This window comes from Erpetoichthys calabaricus, chromosome 1 (genome assembly GCF_900747795.2).
Source record: "Erpetoichthys calabaricus chromosome 1, fErpCal1.3, whole genome shotgun sequence".
In the NCBI taxonomy this organism is placed as follows: domain Eukaryota; kingdom Metazoa; phylum Chordata; class Cladistia; order Polypteriformes; family Polypteridae; genus Erpetoichthys; species Erpetoichthys calabaricus.
In genome coordinates, this window is record NC_041394.2 from 104,592,565 (window position 1) to 104,616,881 (window position 24,317).

Here is a 24,317-nt window from a genome sequence, read left to right on the forward strand (position 1 = left end):
TCAATTAATATATAAGAGATGGGGGTTTCTGCAGTGGGTTGGCACCCTGCCCGGGATTGGTTCCTGCCTTGTGCCCTGTGTTGGCTGAGATTGGCTCCAGCAGAACCCCATGACCCTGTGTTCGGATTCAGCGGGTAGAAAAATGGATGGATGGATGGAGATGGGGGTTTGTTCAGCAATGGAAATTTTTATAGTCTCCAAGCATAGATTTTTGCCACATTTTTGTGATGGTTTATGCAGGTTCCTGGTCCACTTTTACAGTATTTACAAAACATAAAGGTATAATCATTGGGTTAAAGGACTGGAAAAAATGAATTGGCATAACCAGCACCTGCATGAGGCACATGTACAGTATTTATCTGGGCAAATATAAAAGTCTCCCTGAGACTGCAGAGAAGAGGGAGCTGGCAATCTGGCTGTCAATCACAGGACAGTCCAAAGTGCTTTTTTTTAAAGCTGTATAGAAGAAGTCTATTCAGAGAAGGCAGTGATGCTCTACAAAAAAAAAAGCAAGATGTGTCAGCTTTTTTCATTCACATTATAAAAGCTTGCTGCTGTTATTAAATTGCACTTTTGGAATCTTCACATCTATCTGGCCAATTCAGGCCGCAGGGAACAGCTTTCCACATTAGCAGAGGAGTTATTGCCAAAACTCATGTACTTCTTCTCTGTGACACAGAACATTCATTGTTGTGTACAATTAATAGTATAATACAAAACGTTTGCAGTATTTTCTCCCTTTCAATTTTGTCTGTAAAATGATTAGTAAACTCCTTTTGATAAATGTTTTACATATTGCACATTTTTGTTGTCACACTCTTGCTTTTGGTCTTCATTTTTTTACAGTTTCCCCTTGGCCTCTAAAAATGATTGAAACTTATTTTGGGCGTTTTATTCCATTTATTTATTTTTTATTTTTATATTTTTATTTTATTAATTTTCATTGTAATCATTCCATACAAACAGATCAATTTGTAACCCAACAAATTTGAAGACTAATCAAACCCCACCCCTAATTTATTTCTATGGGAAAGATATGAAATAATCTGTCCTCTTAAGAAGGCCTTTAGAGTTTCCCAGAGTGTTCCTGCAGAAACCTCTGTGGACGTGTTTGTCTCTAGGAAGAAGCTGATTTGTTTGGATATAAATTCTGTGCAGTTCTCGTCTGCCAATAAAAGAGGGTTAAGATGCCATCTACGAGGTGAGTGTGAGGGGCTTAATGATTTTAGCTCCAAGACTAGAGGGACATGGTCAGAGATAACAATTGTCATATTTGCATGATTTAATTGTAGGCAGGAAATTATTATCTATAAAAAAAATAATCAATTCTTGAGTAGCTATAATGCACTGGTGAGTAGAACGAATTTGTTCTTGAGTTTGGGTTAAGAAACCTACAGGGGTCTGATAAGTTGTGATCATTTAAAAACTGTGTAATTATCTTTGCAGTATTAGATGTCGTCCCCCCTGTCACAGGAGTCCTATCTAAGAGTGGATTTAAAACACAATTAAAGTCCCCAGCCATTATAATTTTATGAGTGTTCACATTGGGAATGGATGCAAATAGATTTTGCATGAATTCCTTATCATCAACATTGGGTGCATAAACATTTATCAAAATCATTTTACTGTTATATAAGTTGCCCATGACCATCACGTATCTCCCTTCAGGGTCCGACACTACATCTGATGCTACAAATGGAACTGTTCTATGTATGAGAATTCCCACCCCTCTAGTTTTCTTTATAAAGCTAGAATGGAACATTTGGCCAGTCCAGTCTTTTTGTAGTCAGAACTGATCCTTGGTTAGTAAGTGGGTCTCCTGTAAAAATACTATTTTAGCGTTTAAGCCTGTTAGGTGAGAGCATACTTTCTTTCTCTTTAATTCGTGATTCAGGCCTTTAACATTCCAGCTCACAAAGTTAACTGTCTCATCATGGAGACATTGATTCTGAGTTTTTAATGTCATTTTATAGTTTTAATTGGTAATATGGCACTTTTAATCTTAGTTTCAAGATTCCCCATGAGTTATTGCATTTTAGCCTTTTGTTGCATTGATATTTATAATTATAAGGATTACAAGAATAGATTAGATATAACCTGCTCTCCTTCTCTCCCCCCTTTCTCCCCCCACCCCCCCCCCCCATTTTGCCTCCCCACATGAGGCTAGATCCCACTTCACGATGTTCCAGTCCTCTGACATACGAAGAGTCAGAGCACGTCCAAAACAAAACAAACCCCACCCTGCAGCGGGGTTAGAGAATTAAAACATTTATTTTTGAACTGGATAAATGTTTGACAATATTGAAAATGAAATGCATTCTCCCAGGTTCCATTTTGTTTTTGTTATGGATGATGCCATTGCGTGACGTGTGCTTCCTTATGAAAATGAAATATATTGCAACTAGCATTGCGAAACACTTTATTAAAACAAGCACAATGGTACAAAGGTAAATCCATTTGTTTCAATCATGTTGTGCATGTAGGAACCTATGTACTTCTTGTTGTTCAATGGACATTGCAGCCTTCTTGTGGACGCTGGCCGACACTATGACTGGGCACGGACGCTGGATGTTTGGTTACAATATAATGTTAAATATATGTAGCTCTAATACCTACTGCATTTTTTATGATTACATTTGAAATATGAAATACCCTTAATATATTTTAACAAATGTATTTGTAAATACATTGGGTATAAGATATGTAATATGCTGTGTTTCCAGATTTATACTTCTGCACGGTCAATTATGGGTAATGTTTTAATCTGGAAAAAAATTAAACACAGGTTGTTCAATGAATCCATTTACTGGTGTCAGCACATGCAGGCTGTGATGTATTTCACACTGACACAAGTACTGAAAGCTTGATGTTTTTTTTTTAAAGAAGTTTCTAATGCTAGTAATTTGTTTAATGCATATTTCTTCAATATTACTTTCTATAGATGAATAAAATATGACAGCATATGTTCAGCAAATTTTTACTTAGTGGAAACTTAATATACAAAAATGACAAATATATATTAAAAAACATTGACATATTCACATAAACTGAAATATGTAGTATTACTAGAATTTACAATATTTAAAAAAATATATGGATTATTGTGTGTGTAAAAGTTCCCTCATTAGAAACCTCTTCTGTCCTTACCTCAGTTTGTACTTTGGCTCCCATGCAGTGCTCTTCTCTGGCTTAACCTTGCTCTTTTTCTTTACTACAAATTCTGTTTTGCATCTCAGAACTGTTAGCATTTTTTGTGTCTACTTTCAAATAAGGTTAGTTACCCCTGCTATGATTTCTTTCCTGATTCAAAAAACTATTTAAACTGCTGTCAACAATTAACAAGGCTCACAGGAAAATGTTTAAATGTCTAACGAATAATGACCAAAACAGAAACAGTATCATCACATAATTCTAAAGGCACTATCAGTCTACCAAGAGAAACCACTTTCATTAAATTCTATTTATACTTTGATAAAAAAAAGATATTCAATAAAGTCTTCAAAAACCTCTAGTTAGCATGAAAGAATTTAAATGCATTTCTTGCCATGGTTATTACTGTCAGAAAGACATTGGTAGAAACTTGGTATGTGGGAGATCACTGTACTGCCAACTGAGCAGCTACGAATGAGGACGGACCCAGAGATGAAAAGAAAGTCTTTAATATCAAGTTGTTAAATGTGAATTCAAAACCAGAACTAACCAAACTTATAATCAAAAACACTTTTTTGCTTAAAAAGTTGCTAAAAAGGGGAGTTTAGGGAAGAAAAATCTAATCCATTATCCAGTAATAAGAAATCCCAAAAGAGAATAAAAAAATCCAGAAACCAGAAAGAATCTAAAGAAAAGCAACAGCAACTCCACACAACTCTCAATGACCCACTGCTAAAGTCCTCTTTCTGAGCCAGCAGAATTGACATTAGTATAGCCCCCACCTTCTGAATTACCATCCACAAAGTACAGGGACAGTACAAAAATATTAAATAATAAACAAACAAAACAGAAATTACATAAAAAAATGAAAAATAATTATTCAGAAATAACAAAAACAATAATAAACAGAAAATAAACATAAACCAGGAGAAAAAAAGGAGCTTGTAGCTCCTTTCCAGCCTTACAGTCTGGGCTATCTGAGTAAATCATGCATTGCCCAAAGTATTAGAGTATAATAGACTAGATATATCAGACTATTGGTCAAAACTAATTAGGTAATTTACTAATGGATAGTGCAACAATATAACTACCCAGAACACTCGAGTTAATTCACTCAAAAACAAGAAATGTATAGTTGGAGTGACCCTGATCTAAATTTCGTTGAAATGTTGTGCAGAACTTGATGTGGACTGTGACTGTACAAGTAGAAAAGTCATCAAACATCACAGCTCAAGCAGTTCTGTATAAAGCATGGAGCAAAAGATTCTCATTCATAAATGTGAATGAATGAAAGAAGAATTCCTTTAATTAAATTATTATTCTTAAACAGGGCAACACCAGGTATACAAACCAAAGAAAACTCAGTGTAATGTTGGTTTTTGTTGAATAAATAATTGACACACAAAAAAAAAAAATGACAAGATGTCAATCAATGATGCTTATGAATAGAATTGTAATGGACTAATCGTTTCTGACAACATGCTGGTATGCAGAATGAACTAACATAAAATAAACCCAAGAAATTTGTATTGAACTGGTGTTGTGTGGATTGATTTGGTTGGGTTCAATACTCATAAAAAACGAAAAACCAGTATAAGTGGTCACCTCAATGACAAGGTCAGGTGGCAGGAGGTTTCCTTTGAATGTTGTACTTGTGTTAATGTGTTGTTTCCCCTGTGATCATCCATCCTTTGCTCTTGTCCTTGGTGAATTACCTTCATACTGCACAAGCAAGGTTTAAAAAAATGTTGTTGGCCCCTGTGTGCTAGAGGACCCTTGGGAGACAGCCAAACCATGGACCAGTATCTCTTCTAACAAAACGGCTTCTAATTTAAAAGTTAAATGTTGATGACCTCTTAATGTGTCAGGTGATTTAAAAGTTAGCTATATGTGAAATCCACAAATGAAGATAATAATGACACAATGCAACATACACAGACACACAGTGACTGACATGTAAACAGGAGCAAGAGGTACAACAGGCAAGCTGTTTTGCCTTTTCAATTAAATAAAATGAAGTTATGTAATCTAAAACATTCTTGTTTATCATGGCACCACAGTGTGGTGACATTTTAATATATTGGCAGGACATACAAGGTGGAATTTCACTGTACTCTGTACACATGATAGATTTACTACTACTACCACTACTAAAAATTAAATTATCATCAAAATTATCATCATGGATGCTATCATGGAGAATTTCCTAGGTAATATTTTCCTGCATCCTAGTTGACCTTACATTTCACATGTATTTTTTCTTTATAATGGCTAAAGTATGAATAAAAGTTAACATCATAGTTTGGGTTGCACAAAGCAGGTAGTTTGTTAGATAATGTGATGAAAAACAAAAAGTGGAAAGCAAAAAAAAACCAAAAGTATAAACAGGCAAAAAATAAATTAATCGATTGTTTTGGGGTTTTTTAAATAGATGTTTTCAGCAATAAAGAAATGAAAAAAGAAAAAACAAATGATTGAAAAGACTCAGTTTCACAAAAAGACTGGTATTCCTTTACTTTGCCATAGCAGATGCAAAGTGCTGTATACTGATGTATTTTTTCAGAAAACAGGATATGTTTAGGTTACTAGTAATAATGCATTTGTATTAAGCTTTAAACTGCCATCCTTAATTGCACTTTGACATTGACAAAGACAGCTTTTCAAGATAACTTCACTAATGTTTTTTGTTTGCTTATGGATGTTTACATACTGTAAATATTCTTATAAACATTGATTCTAGTAAAAGTGGAACCTGGTGGACAACACACCAGAAATCAGTTTGCAAGCCTGATGCTTCAGCTTTACTTCTGACCTTCTGTGCTGAACTTAAGCAAGCTACCTAACCTGCCCATGCTCCAGTTATAAAATACATTCTATAAAATTCTAGAATAGCTTTGAATTGTGTTTGCCATATAAAGGAGCTACATATAATCAAAGTATGTACATTTTTGACCAAATGGTAGTTGCTGGTGTGTTTATGGAAACGGCTGAAAGGTTAGCTGGCACATGTATTCCATCACTTTCTGTATTGTTATTCAATTCTGTTTTTCTGTTTTTCCGATTACCCATCACACTTTTTCTGATGATTTTATATAATAAGTATATAATTTTTGTACTCTTTGGTAATTTTGGTAGAATTATTTTGTGATCTTGTTATATTATTAAAACAGGCAAACACGTTCACAATCATTTCAGTGCTCTATTGTTAAAAAATCACTAACTGGCTAATATCATACTATAAAAACAGTAAAACGTTAAAGAATCTTGGCAATGTGTCCAGACTTAAGGGTAAGCAATAAAGAACATTTCAACTCCCCACATCTCTCAAATAAATCTAGACATTTGAGAATCAAATTTGGCATCAAATTGTGTTTTTCAGCAATCTTTGTTTTGAAAATAAGAAAGCAAGAAATAAAGAACTCATACATTATTCTACATTATATAATTTACACCATATTTATTTAAAAAACAAGAAAATAATGGGTTTAACTAAGCAAGCTTTTAAATGACTGTTAAAACTACCCAATAAACCTTCACTCTCAGGATATTAGCAATTGCCGTTGAAGTCTGAACTTGCACGGTACCTGCAGTTTTGGCGTTTATTCAGTCTGGTATAACAGACATCAACTGGTTTCAAGTCATAATATGCATGAACAAGAACATTTTGTGCTTGCATTAATACATAGGTCTGATTTTTTTTATGCATTTTTCATATATTTACCAACTATTCTGTACTGGTTACTGTACCTTTATCATTATGATTTTCAAAACCATATAGTTACTAAGTAAAGAAAATCTCAACCATTCATCACTTAAAGCAGACCTGTCTGTAGAGGAGCTGACCGTGGTGCTGAAAAAGGAAAGGACTCAAGTAGTGTGGACTGAAGTTCAAAGGTTAACTTTTAACATGGTATTTTAAAAAGTCACTATTTTGCTACTTGTGAATGTAATGTGAATTAATTTCTTAAAAAATGCAAGATATTAATGATGGCGTTTCTTTGACAGAAATTACTGTATATTTTGCATAACAGAAAAATATACGTCTTATGCAGGGAAGATATGAAATGGGAACAAATGTAACACTGCAGGTAGTAACTAAAATAAATCATCAACAAAGTATGAATTATTTTCAAATAAACTGGTAAATTTTAACTGCCTGCCATTTCCTTCATTGTTTGTTGTGTTTTTCACATTAAACTAGCAAGAAATATTCATCAACAAACCATGTGGTAATTTCAGGCAGGTTGTTCAAAGAAGATATTTTGATTTAGATTTATGTCAATTTAAAGCACATCCCTGGCTTCCCCTCTTTCCTGACACGATACTGTAGACTCCATTGAAGGGTAGTGGTTCCAGCTGACCTGAAAGTACTTCTTGAAGGAAATTCATTGCACCAGATGTACTCCTGAGTCTGGCTTAATACAAGCTCCTCCACCATAGCTGGATGAGTCAGAGTCAGGAGTGGAGAAGGATGATGATCACCCGGATAGGAGTGGAGAAGGAAAACATAGAAAAAGAGAAAGAGAAAACCATTGCATTGTGGATTGGGGAAGAAGAAGCCTTTGTGAAGGTATACTGTCAAATAAAAATATTTATTGTGTGGCTGAAGTTGTGTCTGGGGTTTGGGGCTCTGTTACACCCCCTAAGGGTCACTAAATATAGTGGTCACTAGATCATTTTGCATAAACCACCCATTATTATCTTCCACGAATATGCAAAATACAATAAAAGGAAACAAGAAATAATGTGATAAAACAAGGAAATATTTCTGCTGGTACAACAACATAGAGTAAAAGCATATAGAAAAGCATGCAGCAATATAAATACACTACAAAATAGCAATATATCAATAAGGAACTAGAAAGTTACTAATACTGTGGCTGAACAGAATACATATAACTGATTACCACTAATAAAATGTACAATAGTACAGACTAAAGAAAACGGAATAATTTTCAGACTTGCACAGTACTCCCATATGTATTGTTATACAGTACCATATTGTTTAACTAATTTTGGCTGCATTATAAATTAAACAATTTATTTAAAAATCTCAATAAGAAGGATGTATTTACCAAATTATATGCATAAAATTGCAGTGATGTTTGAGCAAGTAACCAGCAACAATAAAGCCTGCACTATGTGACTGTTTTCTATTTTGGGTTAAGACAAATAAACTAGACCATTGAGCACCACTAGAAATAAACTTTTACAATTTTCTCCTAAAAAGCCCTTTGCTATGAAATGTATTGTTTTAACTTTTGAAAGAGATTACATACAAACTCCAATAAACTAAACATAAGTGCAACAGTATTAATGAATACAAACTTACATTTTTTTTCTATCAGCAGATAACAGCTCAAAGATGTACTTCATATGAATGGCATCAGCTATGTTTCTCAAGTCTCCAAAGTCAATTTATAAAAATAATAAAAAGCCAACAAAAACAATATGAATGCATCTGTAAAAAACAGACATAATGGCTTTGCTTCTCTGTTCCCACTTTGTTATGTAATCCTTGCTCATGGATATTTTAACATGACTCATTCAATAAATTGATATAAAAGTATAATTTATGAGACATTTTCAAACATGGGGGTGTAGTGATTAATGCTTCAGCTTCACAAGACTGAGTTTGAATCCCAGCTGTTTCAAGTATCCCAAAAAACATGAATTACGTTAATCAGTTACTCTAAACTGACCCAGTGCAGGTATGTCAATGGCTTCTGCTTTGCGCCTGATGCTGCCAGGATAGGCTCTACTTCCTATTGAGCCTTTAAAAATATTATAAAATGGAAGGATAGATTTTTCATGCATTTCAAAATTCACTTTTAACATATTCTAGTAAATTATAAATGTTAAAATTATGTCATCTATTTAGTCTAACTTTAACTGAGAGTGGTGTTAATATTTATTTTTCTTGTTTATGATATTTTAGCTATCAAGTAAAAACAAGAATCAGAAGCTGAAAATGTGAAATAAATATGTATGTTTCTTAAGCATATTGGTAGTGTTACATTTTCTCCTACAAAAAAATCAACAACTCCCCTTATTAGTAAAGCATTACAATGTAAAAAAATATAAAACCATCACCTACTGTACCATTTCTCTATGAAATCCAATATAACACAATATGCTGTAAGCAAAAGCTAACATCATGCAGTAATAAGTTGTTTACAAATGTTTCATCACTGCCAAAACAATCTAAATAATGGTACCTGGATTTATTAAGGGCTAAGTATCTATTTAATGTTGCATCCTAGTAATGCTTTCAGTTTTAGCACAAGTTCTTAAGAGGAATTTGAAGTATAAATATCTTAAAACCTGTGAAATACAGTTTTGATCTAAAAGAATATTATGTTTCACATCAGAAATGTGCAGAGGTGCCCCCCTCATTTTGCAGCAACAATTATAAAGTGGAGATGGCGTGGTATTTTTTAAAGTAAACAGTAGAAGGGACATGAATTATGCTGTGTCTCAGCATATAAAACATATATTGAAAACACTCAGGGAAAGCACATTTACAATATGATCAACTGTCACAGAAAATAGGTATATTGTGCATGTGCTCTTTTTTATGCTATGTAATGGCAAATCACGATTAACTCATGTGAAATAAAGTGTGTACCTGTTTCTAAAGGAATTTTCTTTGTGTTCCTTCCTTTATGTAACTACATCTTTGGTAACCACTCATCTTAATCATAAAACAAGTTTGTACGAGAAAACATACTTTTTTAAGTGTTAAAATTCTCCCACTGTTCTGTATACTGTGGCGAGCGGCTGGGGGCGGTTGCTATGGGGACCATGGGAACAGAGCATGGAAGCTCAACCCTGTAGGGACCTGTGGTCACCACCAGGGGGTGCCCAGATGCCTGAAAAGGCCTGGACGTCAGCATTTCCGCCACACCCAGAGGTGCTGGCGGAAGGATTACCAGGGACACCCGGAGTGCTCATCTGGAGGCACCTGGAGCACATCCAGGTGGGCATAAAAGGGACCGCCTCCCTCCATTCATCAGCTGGAGTGGGGTGGAAGAGGACAGAGGTTGGAGAAGAGGAGTGGAGGCGGTGAAGAGAGAGGCATTGTGTGAGGCCTGGACTTGAGGGTGTTTGGTGCAGGGACACTGGGTTGTGCGGTGTTGTAAATAATAGGAATATGAATAAACGTGTGTGTGGTTTGAAACCATTGGTGTCTGCCTGTCTGTGTCCGGGCTGTTTCCCACAATGCTTAACAGTATTAACTATACAGTTTTGGGCACAGTTATCTTAAGAAATTCTAACAACTCACCAGCTTTGAAATGTATTTGATTATGTGAAATGTCTTAAATATATAAATATATAGCAACTGAGTTGAAAGTAAAATTTGTTACAAAAGGTTGCAGTGTATCTCAGAGGAACAACATACAGTTGGAGTGACTTTGTTACAGTCTTAAGTACAGACACTGCTTACATTATTCTGCCTTTGTTCATGATAACATTGTATAATTTCCAGAATTACTTGAGCAGAAATCAATAATTAGACATTTTTTGTGATGAAATATCCAAGGTCCAAAGGACAACATTAGACAAACCACATTCTTGGTTACCTTTAAAGCTGTTTTACAGTATTTAAATGACAGTAGGATTTTAGAAAACACCATCTCTAGAACAAGAAAAGCTTGAAATGGAAACAGTCCTAACTGTGCTAGACCATCTTAGCTAAGATCAACAATTTGTTTACACTCTTCAGCACTGCTTAGTAGAGTGTTTACAACATTATTGATGTCACCTAAAAATATATATACAACCTGTAGCGTTTCAAAAGAAATGCATGTAATATCAACAAATGAGTAAATGTTCAAAAATCTAAATAAAACCTAGAAGACTGTTCAAATTGGGCTCCTTCATCTTCTCAGCCTGATACCACTGTAAATCAAGCACTGACTCTACCCAGTTGGTTACTAGTGGCTTAGATAAAAATTTTGTGCGAATTCAGCACTGCAGATATTTATACAGCAGCATCTACAGACACACAGTGTCATTTTAAATTGCCTGTTAACAATTAACATGGAGCATTCAAGGGGCAAAAAGATAAATAATGCAAGTAAGTACACGCAACAGCCCATTATTTTGTTCACATTTTAATGCTAACTTTGAAGCTGAATGCTTCAGTCATATTCAGTGAGTTACATTTTAAATAAATTAAATAAATCATAGACACTACAAAAGCAAAACAGGCTGACCATAAAAGAATCGGGTATGTCTGAGCCAAAGAATTCCACTTCATGACTATCCCAGCTATACATACAGAACAGCTTGATGTTGTGGTCCTATAAATAAGATACAGCACATATTGCTCACTTTAAAAATACAATTATTTAGGAAAAAAATATCCCTGGCAAAAAAAAAAAAAAATTCTTTCCATAAATTTGCATGCCCAATTCCAATTCCTACATGGAATAAATCCAATCAAACTAAACAGAAACAGGCAGAAAAGTGTGGTACATTATAAGATACACTCTGTTATTTGTTAAAATACAAGTTGCAGCATTTAAATTATTTTTGATCCTGGTGTATAGTTCCTAGAATATACAAACCGTAAATATGTTTAAAATTACAAAACTTTGAGGCAGTTTTCTTTTTGCCAGAACTGAAAGTTTATAGACAATATATTAATAATAAGATAGAATTTAGAGAGCTATATGATATTCATATAAAACACTTCATATTTTTGTAACACATACAATGTACAGTACATTTTATAAAAAGCATTCCAAAGTTTGTATACCACACTTTATTCTACTGTACATACATTACCAAAAATCTGGAAATAAACTTTAAAAATGACTGCCTGCAACCCGGTCTTGGAATAAATTAGTGACTAAAAGATATAGACAGAATTTCTCCAATTAAAAAAAAAACTGGATTAAGTCAGATAAATAAAGTGAAAGTCAACAAGTGACAATTATTGTGAAAATTATAGTCAAACCATTTTTTGTATCTCATATTTATTAAATCCTGACTCAAACTGAAGTTATAGGTATTGTAACCAAAATGAGAATACCTTTTGGGCATTTATTGATTCCACTGGTATACCAAGATGTGAAAATTCTACACATCCTTATTGAAATTTCAGCATTTGCTTGATGTAAATGCTGAAATAATCGTGAAACATTTTAGACCTTCTTTCACCTATAATTAAAAATAAAAACTTTCAATGGCTTGGTTGTGTAAGTGTGCTGTATGGGTGCTGTAACTGGATTCTGATTTAACCATGTTCCAAATCACATACAAAGACAAGCTTTACCTAATATCAGTATTCTTCTTCTCTTACTTAAAACTGCTTCCCTCATGGGGGGGTTGCCATTAAGATCTTTTGTCTTCATTTATCCCTGTCTGTATCTCTAATTATTATAAAGAATCACCTTCTATATACTTGTCAGAATCCTGATGTCCTCATATGAATATTGTAAGCCAAAATTAAAATCATCTGTTCCTGTAGAATTTCTTCTGATAGTTTTTTGGATGCATAGTGCACCAATATCCAAGATCCAAAAGAAGCTAACAAATGATCTGAAAGATGCTACTGTTGAAAAGTTGAACAGGATAAAGCAAGTTAACAAAGTGGATTGATGGATGGATGAATCACATTAAAGACCTTCATTAGAAGTCAAGGAGATATGATATCATTAGGACATTGCAAAGATTAGGATGTCCCTCCAAAGCTGATGAATAAACAAGGAGAAAGGTCATCAGGGAAGTAACCAATAGGTCAAAAACACTCTTGAAAGAGCTTTAGAAATTTACAGCCCGAACTGGCCACTCCATATTACCCCCATTAAAAAAGGACCACGTTATTGTCCTGCTTCAGAACTGACAGGTGAACTTTTTCAGATAGGAACTGGGAGATACGCGCAAAACAAAACAAATAAAATAGTGACCAAAACCCAAATGAGAGGCAACAAGCAAAGTCAAAATCTAGACAAGAAGGCAAAACCAAGAAAGATGTGAAGAAATGAGTAGCTTTGCTTTTCTTTTACCTTAAGGTATTGTATCCGCAGATTGTATAAAGGACTGAGCTCCTAGCTGATGTTTTATCCCATCATGGAGATAAACTGGAGGCTGCAACTTCATAGGCCAAGCCCTAGAAATATGTGACTCAACCCTAACGATGGACTTAAATTTGGCAGCGAAGATGGTAAATATTTAAACTTAAATTAAAAGTGAGCACAAACTGAAATTAAAACTGAACATCATAATTATAGGGTGGCATTATGGAAATTGTGTATCTAAAAGTAACCACTAAGACCAAATCAATTTTGCGAGAAGACATGTTCACAAAGAATGTATGACCTGAAGAGGCCAAGGTTAAACATTTTGACTATAAGTCCAAAAGATATGTTTTAAAGAAAAGACAGCTCAACAACCAGAGAACAAAATACTACTACCAGCTCAGCAGCAGTTACACTTCCTGAGGGTCCTCAAAAAGCACAACCTGGACTCCAACCTGCTACTGACCTTCTACCGCTCGTCCATTGAGAGCCTGCTGACGTATTGTATCACAGTATGGTACAGCAGCTGCACCATGGCAGACAGGGAGAGGCTTCAGCGAGTAGTAAAGGCAGCACAGAAGATCATCGGCTGCCCTCTCCCCTCCCTGATAGACATTTACACCTCCCGCTGCCTCAGCAGAGCAAAAAACATCATCAAGGACAGCTCCCACCCTGGCTCTGATCTGTTTGACCTGCTGCCCTCAGGGAGGCGCTACAGGTGCATCTCAACAAGGACAAACAGACTCAAGAACAGTTTTTTCCCAAAAGCCATAACCATTCTAAACTCACACATGCACTGACTACACAGTCTAACCCCCCCCCCAACCTTTGGACTTCCTTCTATCCATCAACTGTGCAATATCCAATATCTAAATGGTACTGAATAATAACTGTGTAATATCTGTATACTGTACAATATCATTACTCTCTGCGGTCCAACATCCACTACTCACTGCACATGATCATCATTATTGTGCAATATTTAAATTATGTGCAATAACCCAATAGTGCAATAGTTATTTATTCTTTCCAGTATTTAAATAATGTGCAGTAACTCGATTTTTTTATTATTCTTTCCATTTGTGTATAGCGTTGCAGAACTTTTTTTTTTTTGCAACTTTTTGCACCATTTGTTTATTTGTTTTTTTATTTACTTGTTGTGTTCTATATATATGTCTGCACTGAAGGAGCTGCTTTTAATCAAATTGTACATGTGTATAGCGACAATAAAAGGCATTCTATTCTATTCTAAGTAGCAGCATAACACTATGAGGCTGTTCTTCTCTAAGGGGTCAGGAGAACTTAATAGGATAGAATATAAAATGAATATGTATAAATAACAGCAATTTCATTTTTTAAAATATGACAACAATCAGAAGCACACAGTCAACTCAATCAAGGCTTAAAAAAGTAAGTTCAATGCTATGGAATTGACCAGTAAGTACATGCACCTCAATCCTACGGAATATCTGTGGAGTGAATTAAGAAGAGAGTTTTGCATGAGGGGATTCCCTCATAATTAACCAATTCTGAACTCTTTTGCAAAGAAGAGTGTGATAAAAATCACAAAATCCGGGTGTACAATATGATTAAAGACCTAACTGCTCTATTCAGACAGAATGATAACTTTGCCAAGTATCAGTTGGGTGATATGTATTACAATGGAACAGGTCATTGACAGTGTTTGTTTATGTATTTATTTTATCTTTTGTAAGTGTCACCCATTTGCTTGGCAGCCTTTCTAGGACTGGTTTCTGCCTTGTACTCATTGATACTGGGTCAGGCTTGCAACCCCCAGCTGGATAAGCTAGGATAGACAGAAAAAGGACAGATGGGTGATCCGTTTGTTTTTACTTAAATGTGGTTAGTTAAAATGTTTTATCAAAGATGTAAATCTTATCTGACATGGTGTGTCTTGATAATAACCTTTAACAAAGGCTGAAGCTTCAATAAGAGCATTTAGACATTTAATATACTGTACACTAAATATGCAGCAGGCAACAGGCCTTTCACTTTTGCCATTTTACCCTGATTTAATAATTAGGAATATACCTTTTAATCGTCTCTAAAAATATTTTGACCAAAATGTACCATTTATAGGCAACTATAATGTAAAGATCTACAGTACAAATTAATGAAATTACTTCCAACACCAGTAAGTAAAATGTACGAATTATAATCAATAGAACGACCTAACTGAAGCCTGAATATATGCTTGACCAGCAGTATGGCAGAAGAATGAACACATGGTAAAAGATTGTTTTCTTTTCTTTTTACACCATGTTAAAAGTACCTAAACAAAATCCTTCAGGTTCAAAGTCATCCAGTTTTGAAGAGAAGATTCCATGAACTTCAGATATTTCAATAATTTTTTAGCCTGCCTGTTTGTATAGTAGATGCCAATAAAGCCCTCCGTCATTATTAAACCAGTAAGAAACATAATAAATCAAAATTTTAAATCATGTAATATTATATATTATCCCTCTCTTGTATCAATGCCTACTGACTATTTATTGTTTATTCATGGGAAATGCAGTGTGCTATGTAATTATTACACGGAATCCAACCAGCACACATAGAATAACTAAAACCACTTAAAGAATGTAAGTCTGTTTTCTTGTATAATTTTTTGTACAATTTTTTCTTGTTTTCCTTTCACATAGCTTCTTCACTTAGGATCTAGGATCCACTTTCTACATAAATTTTAATAATTTAATTGCTTACATACATTAGCACCTTATACATGGAATAGAATAGTACAAAATGCCCTCAACTTCCATTTTCATGTGATTAAATGCTACAGAGTATCTCTAAATAGTATACAGTATACACAAATGGTATGTTAATACAGTATATGAATGATAAAACAAAGTTTCACAAAAGGATGAATTTGTATTTGTATACTGAACTCTACATGGATGTTGTTAGTGGTATGCTTGTAAAATAACAAATAAGTTAATTTTCCACAGAATCTTTTTATTAAAAAAATGTATAAATGCTTTACTTGGTAAACTGGTTCAGTGTAAAAAAATAAAATGTCCTACTTACCTACTCGAAGTTCTTGTCCAAATACAGTTTTTTCTCCTAGTGCAGAGCAATTCCATCTTCCATAGCGGAACTGATATTGGCATTCATTGATACCTAGCTGAGCGCCTTCTCCAATCACTATTATGGCATCAGGGCGGCTTTGGCAGATTGCCCGTTGTCGAGGAGCCAACCCTGGGATCTTATTGCAGATTATATTTGCTCCTAAAGCCACCACTGAAGAGAGGGCTCTACAATGAAAAACATTGAAAACTGGATATTAGGCTTAAAATACTTATTACTAAATAATGTAACCAGAGCCACCAGCACCCTTTGGAAAGTATAATAGATGACCTTACAAACATTTTAGTTGTTCAAGGCAACCTACACAGTGTGGTCAATGTAATGTAAAACATAATCTATTGTGTGGGTATGTTCTATTTTAAACCTGGATAGTTAATGTTTCAGTGCTTAGAATCTGAACAAGGCAAGAAAATCCTCATTGTTATTTAAGAATTATTCAGGTCGTGCTGCAACTTTGAAAAAACCCTAATGAAGGACTGTCAACTTCTTAAAAGCCAACTGCGCTAATATATCAAAAAATTGATTTATTTTTTAAAATCAATTTATGATCTGCTTGCATTGATTGACAAGAAAAAAGGCTGCCAAGCAAATAAGTACATTGTTTCTAAAGCTTAGATCTCATTATCTACAAATTTAAGCACAAAACTCAGCATTTCAGTCTCTTTACTTGTTATGATTTTCAGAATTATACTAATTGTCTCAATCCGAGCAACAATTCTAACACTAACATTCAGTCTTTGTTACATGGATGATCATAGCATGCTATTCAGTTAACTTATACTTTGCACTGCACCATGAAATTTCTTTGGTTCCAGGATTGAAGCCACTACTGCAGGCCAGATTATCTCTACTTTATTTTAACCTCAATTAAAGAGATTATTGTTGAATTATGAAACTGTTTCTGATTAGTGTTTTTAAAATATTGTCTGTCAAAAGTATCATGCTTTCTATATCTAGTGTATTACTGTCTACATTAAACATATTGTAAAAGCACAATCTCGGAATACCATGAAAAAGTATTGCCTATTGGAAAATTGCCTGTTGGGAAGTCCAGATGACTGTGTTCATATTCTAGCCTTGGTTGGCATGTTGTATCTATGTTTTTTTTTTGTTTTTTTCTTGGCAGGTGTTGCATTTTTTTGTCCTTTCATGAACCTACACATTCTAAAAATATATATTACAGTGTAAAACATTGTGGTGCAAATGAATGTAGGGTTGTGTTTAATTGTGCCCAGCAATGGAACGGCAACCCAAGAAGGGACCATTTCTGCCTCAAATGATTCTTCCAAGATAGATTCTGCCATCATCATGTGATACGCACAAACACAAACATTATATATATACCAGTAACGGTGCACTGCACGATAACGTGCAGTGAATACATTTGACTTGAGCATTCATAGTATTCATCCTATTTCTTTCTCTGTACATTTAGCATTTGTTTGCTCAGAGGTTGATGCGCTTGTTGCTTCCTGAGCAGCTCTTCTTTTCGCCACCGTAGCGGCCCGCTGCTTCTCCTTTCGTCGGCATCTTTTCGCATTTAAACTGATTAAGTTAGTTTTTGTGTTGCAATTACTTAGTATGTTTTCTTTAACCTTTCACTTAATCTGGCACTTAAGTCTTCAAACTGCCTCAAGAATGATTAGCGAAGGTGGTAGGGAATGAGAACGGTGCCCGTACACATGCACCGCACGGCCGCCCTACTGCGCGCTGCCGAGAGTTGATTCTACAATAAAATAAAATAAAAATAAAAAGAGTAATAAAATCATCACCCTGAAAGCGAATAGTAGACATCACGTAGTATATGTGTACCAAATTTCAAGTCAATAGGTGAAACGGTTTGCGAGCTACAGGTGATTTAAAATCCTGGACATACAAACGAACAGCCACGGTAATGTATTATAGAAGAAGATCATAATATTAATCAGAATATTTGTCTCCCGACTGAACTAACTTTTCCGCTGTCTTGCTAAGTCTTTCCAGGCTGGTGGACTGTCCTGGTCCAGCTATATGTACCCATAAGTTGACTCATTTGAGTGATTTTTGATGTGATTTCTACAAGTCACAAAACTCACATTCCAATTTGTTGCTATTCAGATATGCCAAACTCTGTACTCTTACTTTTATTTATTACTTTGGATCTAGTACTAAATGCAGCATGTTGCACCCTCTTTTTCACAATCATTGCTAAGACCTTCTATTTTTATCATGAAACACATGTAAATTTAATGTTCTAAAAAGTCACAGTAGATTGTGGTAGAAATAAAACAGCTCAATAATCTCTTCCATAAGCAATTTGTAAAAATCCACATCACAGCTGAAATTAATACCTAATCTTTAACAAATTCTGCCTTGTGCAGCATTTTCAGATATTTCTGGTATAAATCTGCTGGTAATGTGCTCTACTAGAGGTTTAGTAAGCCCCACTATAAACTGAGTGGTGTTAAGGTTGTGCGGTCTTATTCTTATATTCACCCTTTCAAACAGTTTGACAAAAGTTTAAAATTTGGTGTGGACATTTTTTTTTAAATATTATAGAACAACATTACACAGATTTCAATTTCATATATATATATACATATATTTGCATATGTGTGCATAAAAAGCACTACAAGGCTTTGATGTGGAAAGCCTTGTCCTGAAGACCTGAAGGAGGATTGTTTTTTCACTACCTTCTCTCTTGCCCACAAACCAGAAGATGAACTCTAAGGCGATCATTGAGATCACTTCCAGTTTGACTCTGGAGGTCCCACTTCTTTTGCCTACACAATTATTTAAGAAACAACAGCATCAGAAGTCATCTTTAAATGAAGAACCCACTCCAAAGAGCATAGAACACTCCTTGAGAAACAGTAGCAATAGGCTACAAAAGACGCCAGACGTCCACAATTTCATTTGGGATTTTTTCTTTTATTTTCTTATATTAAATGGAGTACCTGGACCGGCCCCAACCCTTCACAATTTCTCTTTCCATTACTTATTTTGTAATATATATAATATGTGTGCATGCATTAATATAAAATATTATAAAATAGAAAATATATAACATTGATGCTACAAAAAAAGTGAGCTGCTAATTGAATTTAATAGCATCATTTTGTAGGAAACCAAATCTCAGTTTACTATATTATCTTCATGAATTAGGACTGTTATAAAAAGACAGAAACACAGATTAAACTGTTATGAAGTTGTAGTTGCTGTAAAGATGTTTCCTATATTGCAGCTAGGGTATGAGAAATTCAAAAACTTAAGTTGTTTAAACACCTTAATTCTACCTTTGAACAACAAATGACTTAAACAAGAAAATATCCCATGAAGCTCATTAACATATTTAAAGAGAACAAACAAGTTTAATTTATGAAGGCTTAATTTGTGGGAAATTAAAATAAAATACAAGTTATATGTTGTTGGAAAGCTGCATCTTTATCTAAAATTCATAACTGAAAACTTTAACATCTATGTTTTACTGTTAAAGAAACATTAAAGCTAATCTTCCATGGGCGGCACGGTGGCGCAGTGGGTAGCGCTGCTGCCTCGCAGTTGGGAGACCTGGGGACCTGGGTTCGCTTCCCGGGTCCCCCCTGCGTGGAGTTTGCATGTTCTCCCCGTGTCTGCGTGGGTTTCCTCCCACAGTCCAAAGATATGCAGGTTAGGTGGATTGACGATTCTAAATTGTCCCTAGTGTGTGCTTGGTGTGTGGGTGTGTTTGTGTGTGTCCTGCGGTGGGTTGGCACCCTGCCTGGGATTGGTTCCTGAATTGTGCCCTGTGTTGGCTGGGATTGGCTCCAGCAGACCCCCGTGACCCTGTGTTCGGATTCAGCGGGTTGGAAAATGGATGGATGGATAATCTTCCATGGAAATCACAGACAGAAAGAAACAAAGGCACGTACAAACTGTGAAACAGCCATGGTCTCCTCTCTTTACACTAAAAACTTAATTCAGTAGCCATATAAGCACATAAGTGTTTCCCCACTATTTCTAGCAACTGATCCACATTCAACTGCTAAGCCATTTTCCAAAGTCTCTATCCAAGAGGTCCAGAATATTCTCCTGCCTGACTTTTCAAATAGCCCAAATGAAAGCTGACAGAGACTGACATCTATAACTGCATTTGAAAATGCAGACAAGAAATCGGGAAAAATTCAGTGGCATGTTTATAAAGACAAAGGGCAGAATGCATAACTTACAAAAGAAAGGATAAGACAAGATACATTGATAATAAATGAATCACCAAGATCAAAAAGCAATGGAGATGCAAGAAAAAGAAGAAACTAGAAAAGTGGGCACAACTCAAGTAAACCCATGAATGAGGGCATTCATTCTAGATAAAACTCTGTTTATTAACAATTAACACCAAATCTCTGAATTAGTAACATGCTAAGCAAAAATAACAGAAAAACTGACACCATTAGTGAAATAGGTCACTAGTTCAAAGCTTCTTTGAGTCTGATCTCTTCTAAGCCTTGTGTTGATAGCTTCCCAATTGGACTAAGCCAGTTGAACAGATGAAAAATGATATATAACTGGCAATAATCCATCTGTCCAGATTGTCTGGTAACCCACAAGTGTAGTTTATGTCCCACAAAGCTATGGTGCTCAGTATTCATGTCTGTGTCAGAAAAAAGAAAACTATCTAAAGCAAGATCAGAGGTATCTTATATTGTACAAGAACTTTATTAAATGAGCAAAAACACTGTAACATACATGCAATATATCTGTAATGTTTTGGTTGTTATCATTGGCTCCACAAGCACAAAAATACCAGGAGCCCTTTGAAATGCACAAAACAATTTCATGAACCTACACAACAAGTAAGTATGAGAATTATCATATTATGAGAAGTAGCAGAAAGTCATTTCTGATGGTAGATCTGACTTATTTCTACTGGAATATTTTCCAAATTATATACTCAAACAATCCGTTATCAAATCTGCTTTAACCCAGTTCAGGGCTGGAGGTGCCACAGTCTGTTCTAGTAACATCAAGCTCAAGGCATGAACAAGTCATGGAACACATAGAGTAGCAGCCTTCACTCACATATTGCTAATGCAGCGTTGCCATTCAGTCTAGCATGCCTGTTTATGGAGTGTCCTGAGAAAACCTCACACAGACACAAAGAAAGGATTACAAAATCCACACTGGCAAAATCTGGGCTCAAATCTGAACCTAGCCAGCAGTGTAATCACTGTACTGTCCACCAGAAAGTTCTACATACAATATTTGTTACCAGTAACCGCATACTGCACGATAATGTGCAGTGAATACCCTTCACTTCAGCATTCATAGTTTTCCTACTCTTTCTCTGTATGTTTAGCATTTGTTTGCTCAGAGGTTGACACGCTTGCTATTTCCTGAGCAGCTCTTCTTTTCTCCACCCTAGTGGCCCGCTTCTTCTCTTCTTTCATTGGCATCTTTTCGTGTTAAAACTGATTAAGTCAGAGTTTGTGTTGCAATTACTTAGTACGTTTTCCTTAATTTTTCACTTAAGCTGGCACTTAAGTCTTCAATCTGCCTCAAGAATGATTTAAGATATGAAGAGGCAGAGGAAGTGACGGCAAAGGTGGTAGGAATGTGAATGGCGCCCGTACGTATGCACCACACAGCCGCCCTGCTGGCCACTGCCGAGAGTTGATTCTACAATAAAATAAAAAGAGGAATAACCTTGGAGGTCAATCATCACCCTGAAAGTGGATAGTAGAAGTCACGTAGTATATGTGTATCAAATTTCAGGTCAATAGCTTAAACGGTTTGCGAGCTACAGGTGATTTAAATTCCTGGACAGACAAACAGACAGCCACTGTAGCATATTAAATATGAAAATCATAATATTAATCAGAATATTTGTCTCCCGACTGAACTCACTTTTCCGCTGTCTTGCTAAGTCTTTCCAGGTTGGTGGACTGTCCTAATATGTACCCATAAGTTGACGCATTTGAGTGATTTTTGATGTGATTTCTACAAGTCACAAAACTCACAATCCAATTTGTTGCTATTCAGATATGCCAAACTCATAATTAGCTTTCAGATCTGTACTCTTACTTTTATTTATTACTTTGGATCTAGTACTAAATGCAGAATGTTGCACCCTCTTTTTCACAATCATTGCTAAGACCTTCTATGTTTATCATGAAACACATGTAAATTTGATGTTCTAAAAAGTCACAGTAGATTGTGGTAGAAATAAAACAGCTCAATAATCTCTTCCATAAGCAATTTGTAAAAATCCACATCACAGCTGAAATTAGTACCTAATCTTTAACAAATTCTGCCTTGTGCAGCATTTTCAAATATTTCTGGTATAAATCTGCTCTACTAGAGGTTTAGTAAGCCCCACTATAAATTGAGTGGTGTTAAGGTTGTGTGGTCTTCTTCTTATATTCACCCTTTCAAACGGTTTGACAAAAGTTTTAAATTTGGTTTGGACATTTTTTTTAAATATTAAAGAACAACATTACAAAGATTTCACTTTCAATTTATCTATGGAGGGACCTGAGTGTGAAGATGGAGTTTACATGATTACTTTTTTGAAATGTACATTTAATTTTGTCAATCTCAGTCAATGACACACAATGTTCCCCACCCAAATTAAAATTGGAAAACATGGTGCCCCTCTTGGTGATTTAGAGGAAAAATATCATATCACATTTTTTAATTATAAAACAAATGCATGTTTGCTTCAAATAAAGGGGCGATGGAGGGGATTCTGACTTAGCCATTTTAATTGCATTGGAGTGGTTTATCTTTATCTGAGTGTTATACTGTACTATATGTTAGCACTTTAAAAAATGAGGTGAGCAAGAAGTTAATTTGCTTAGTAAATTCTGTAAATGTTGTAATGGAAAGACTGATGCATAAAGTCTTTTCTCCTTCTTTAGTAACCCTTTATCATATCCACTTATCCATCTATCCTTTTCTGAATCTACGTACCTCATTTGCCAATACCCCTTGTCCAAAGACAAAGTTAAGTTGCTTGTCAAATCTAATTTGGTCCAGTAAGGATGAGCTTGAGAGCGCCTTACATTGTGGAAGTGTCCAAACTAGGGCTGACCCTGCCTTGCATGTACTCAGCACCACTTGGATAGGCTACAGCTTTAGGTAATCACTTGGCTAGTCCTTATGAGCTTTCACCAGGGTCAGACTACTGGGCAGGAGTGCAACACTACTTTATTCTTTTTATATGTGTTTTATGCAAAATATTTTTCACTATTACTGTACAATATGTAATTTTGTGATGGTGTCATGTACTGTATGTTGTGTTGATTAATTGTAGTTACCTTGTTATGTATTTGAAAGTAACACCAAGAGAAAGTCCTAGCAACTATGTTGCCTGGCAATAAATTTCAAGCAACTTCAATATCAAATTGCTGCGTTGCAGCAATCTTCATAATTTATTTTCTTCCAAACACTTCTTGCTTGGTGACACAGAACATGAACATATGGGAAGGTTTAAGAGCTGTTATCATTTAATTGCTAAATGGTGGAGTACACACAAAACAATCAGAAGGATGTTAGAATTAAATTTTATAACAGAGGTTGTCTTTAAACGGAACATGTAAAGAACTAGAGCATAATGTGCCAGATTTACTACAGCACAGAGTGTTCAATGATGCACATTAGGATTGCCTCACAGATTGAGCTTCACAGGAATTCATTTCCTAGAAGTTGCTATTCAATGTCTAGAAGGCTAAACGACAGCTCATGAATAACAATGAGGTTCCAAAAAAAGTTATGATTTTGTGAGAAGGCAGAGATGCAAATTTTGACACTGGATATAGACTTTTCATTTTGGATAATTCTGTTAATTTAGTAGATTACGAGTTTTGCTCCAACATGAAAGAAAAGAGAAGAGAAATGCATCTTTGTTAAAACACAGGGATTCACATTAGCTTGCTGCGTAACTGAAAGTAGTGATCAGCTACGGCATACAGAACTCTTCCTGCTCCTACAACGAGAGGATAAAGGTGAGTACACCATCCATCCACTCATTTACTGAGCCTGCTTACTTTTAATAAAAAGTACCACTTCCAATGG

At 35.2% G+C, this 24,317-nt stretch overlaps 1 protein-coding gene across 2 annotated transcripts in view; it reads right to left on the minus strand.

Moving 5' to 3' along the window:
- LOC114654218 (protein Wnt-7b) overlaps positions 1–24,317 on the minus strand; it is a 255,708-nt gene that overhangs the window by 223,937 nt on the left and 7,454 nt on the right. For both annotated transcript variants that reach the window (XM_028804638.2, XM_028804631.2), the window contains exon 2: positions 16,227–16,453. In XM_028804638.2, coding sequence (XP_028660471.1) covers positions 16,227–16,453 — 227 coding nt within the window. The remainder of the gene's footprint in view (positions 1–16,226; positions 16,454–24,317) is intronic.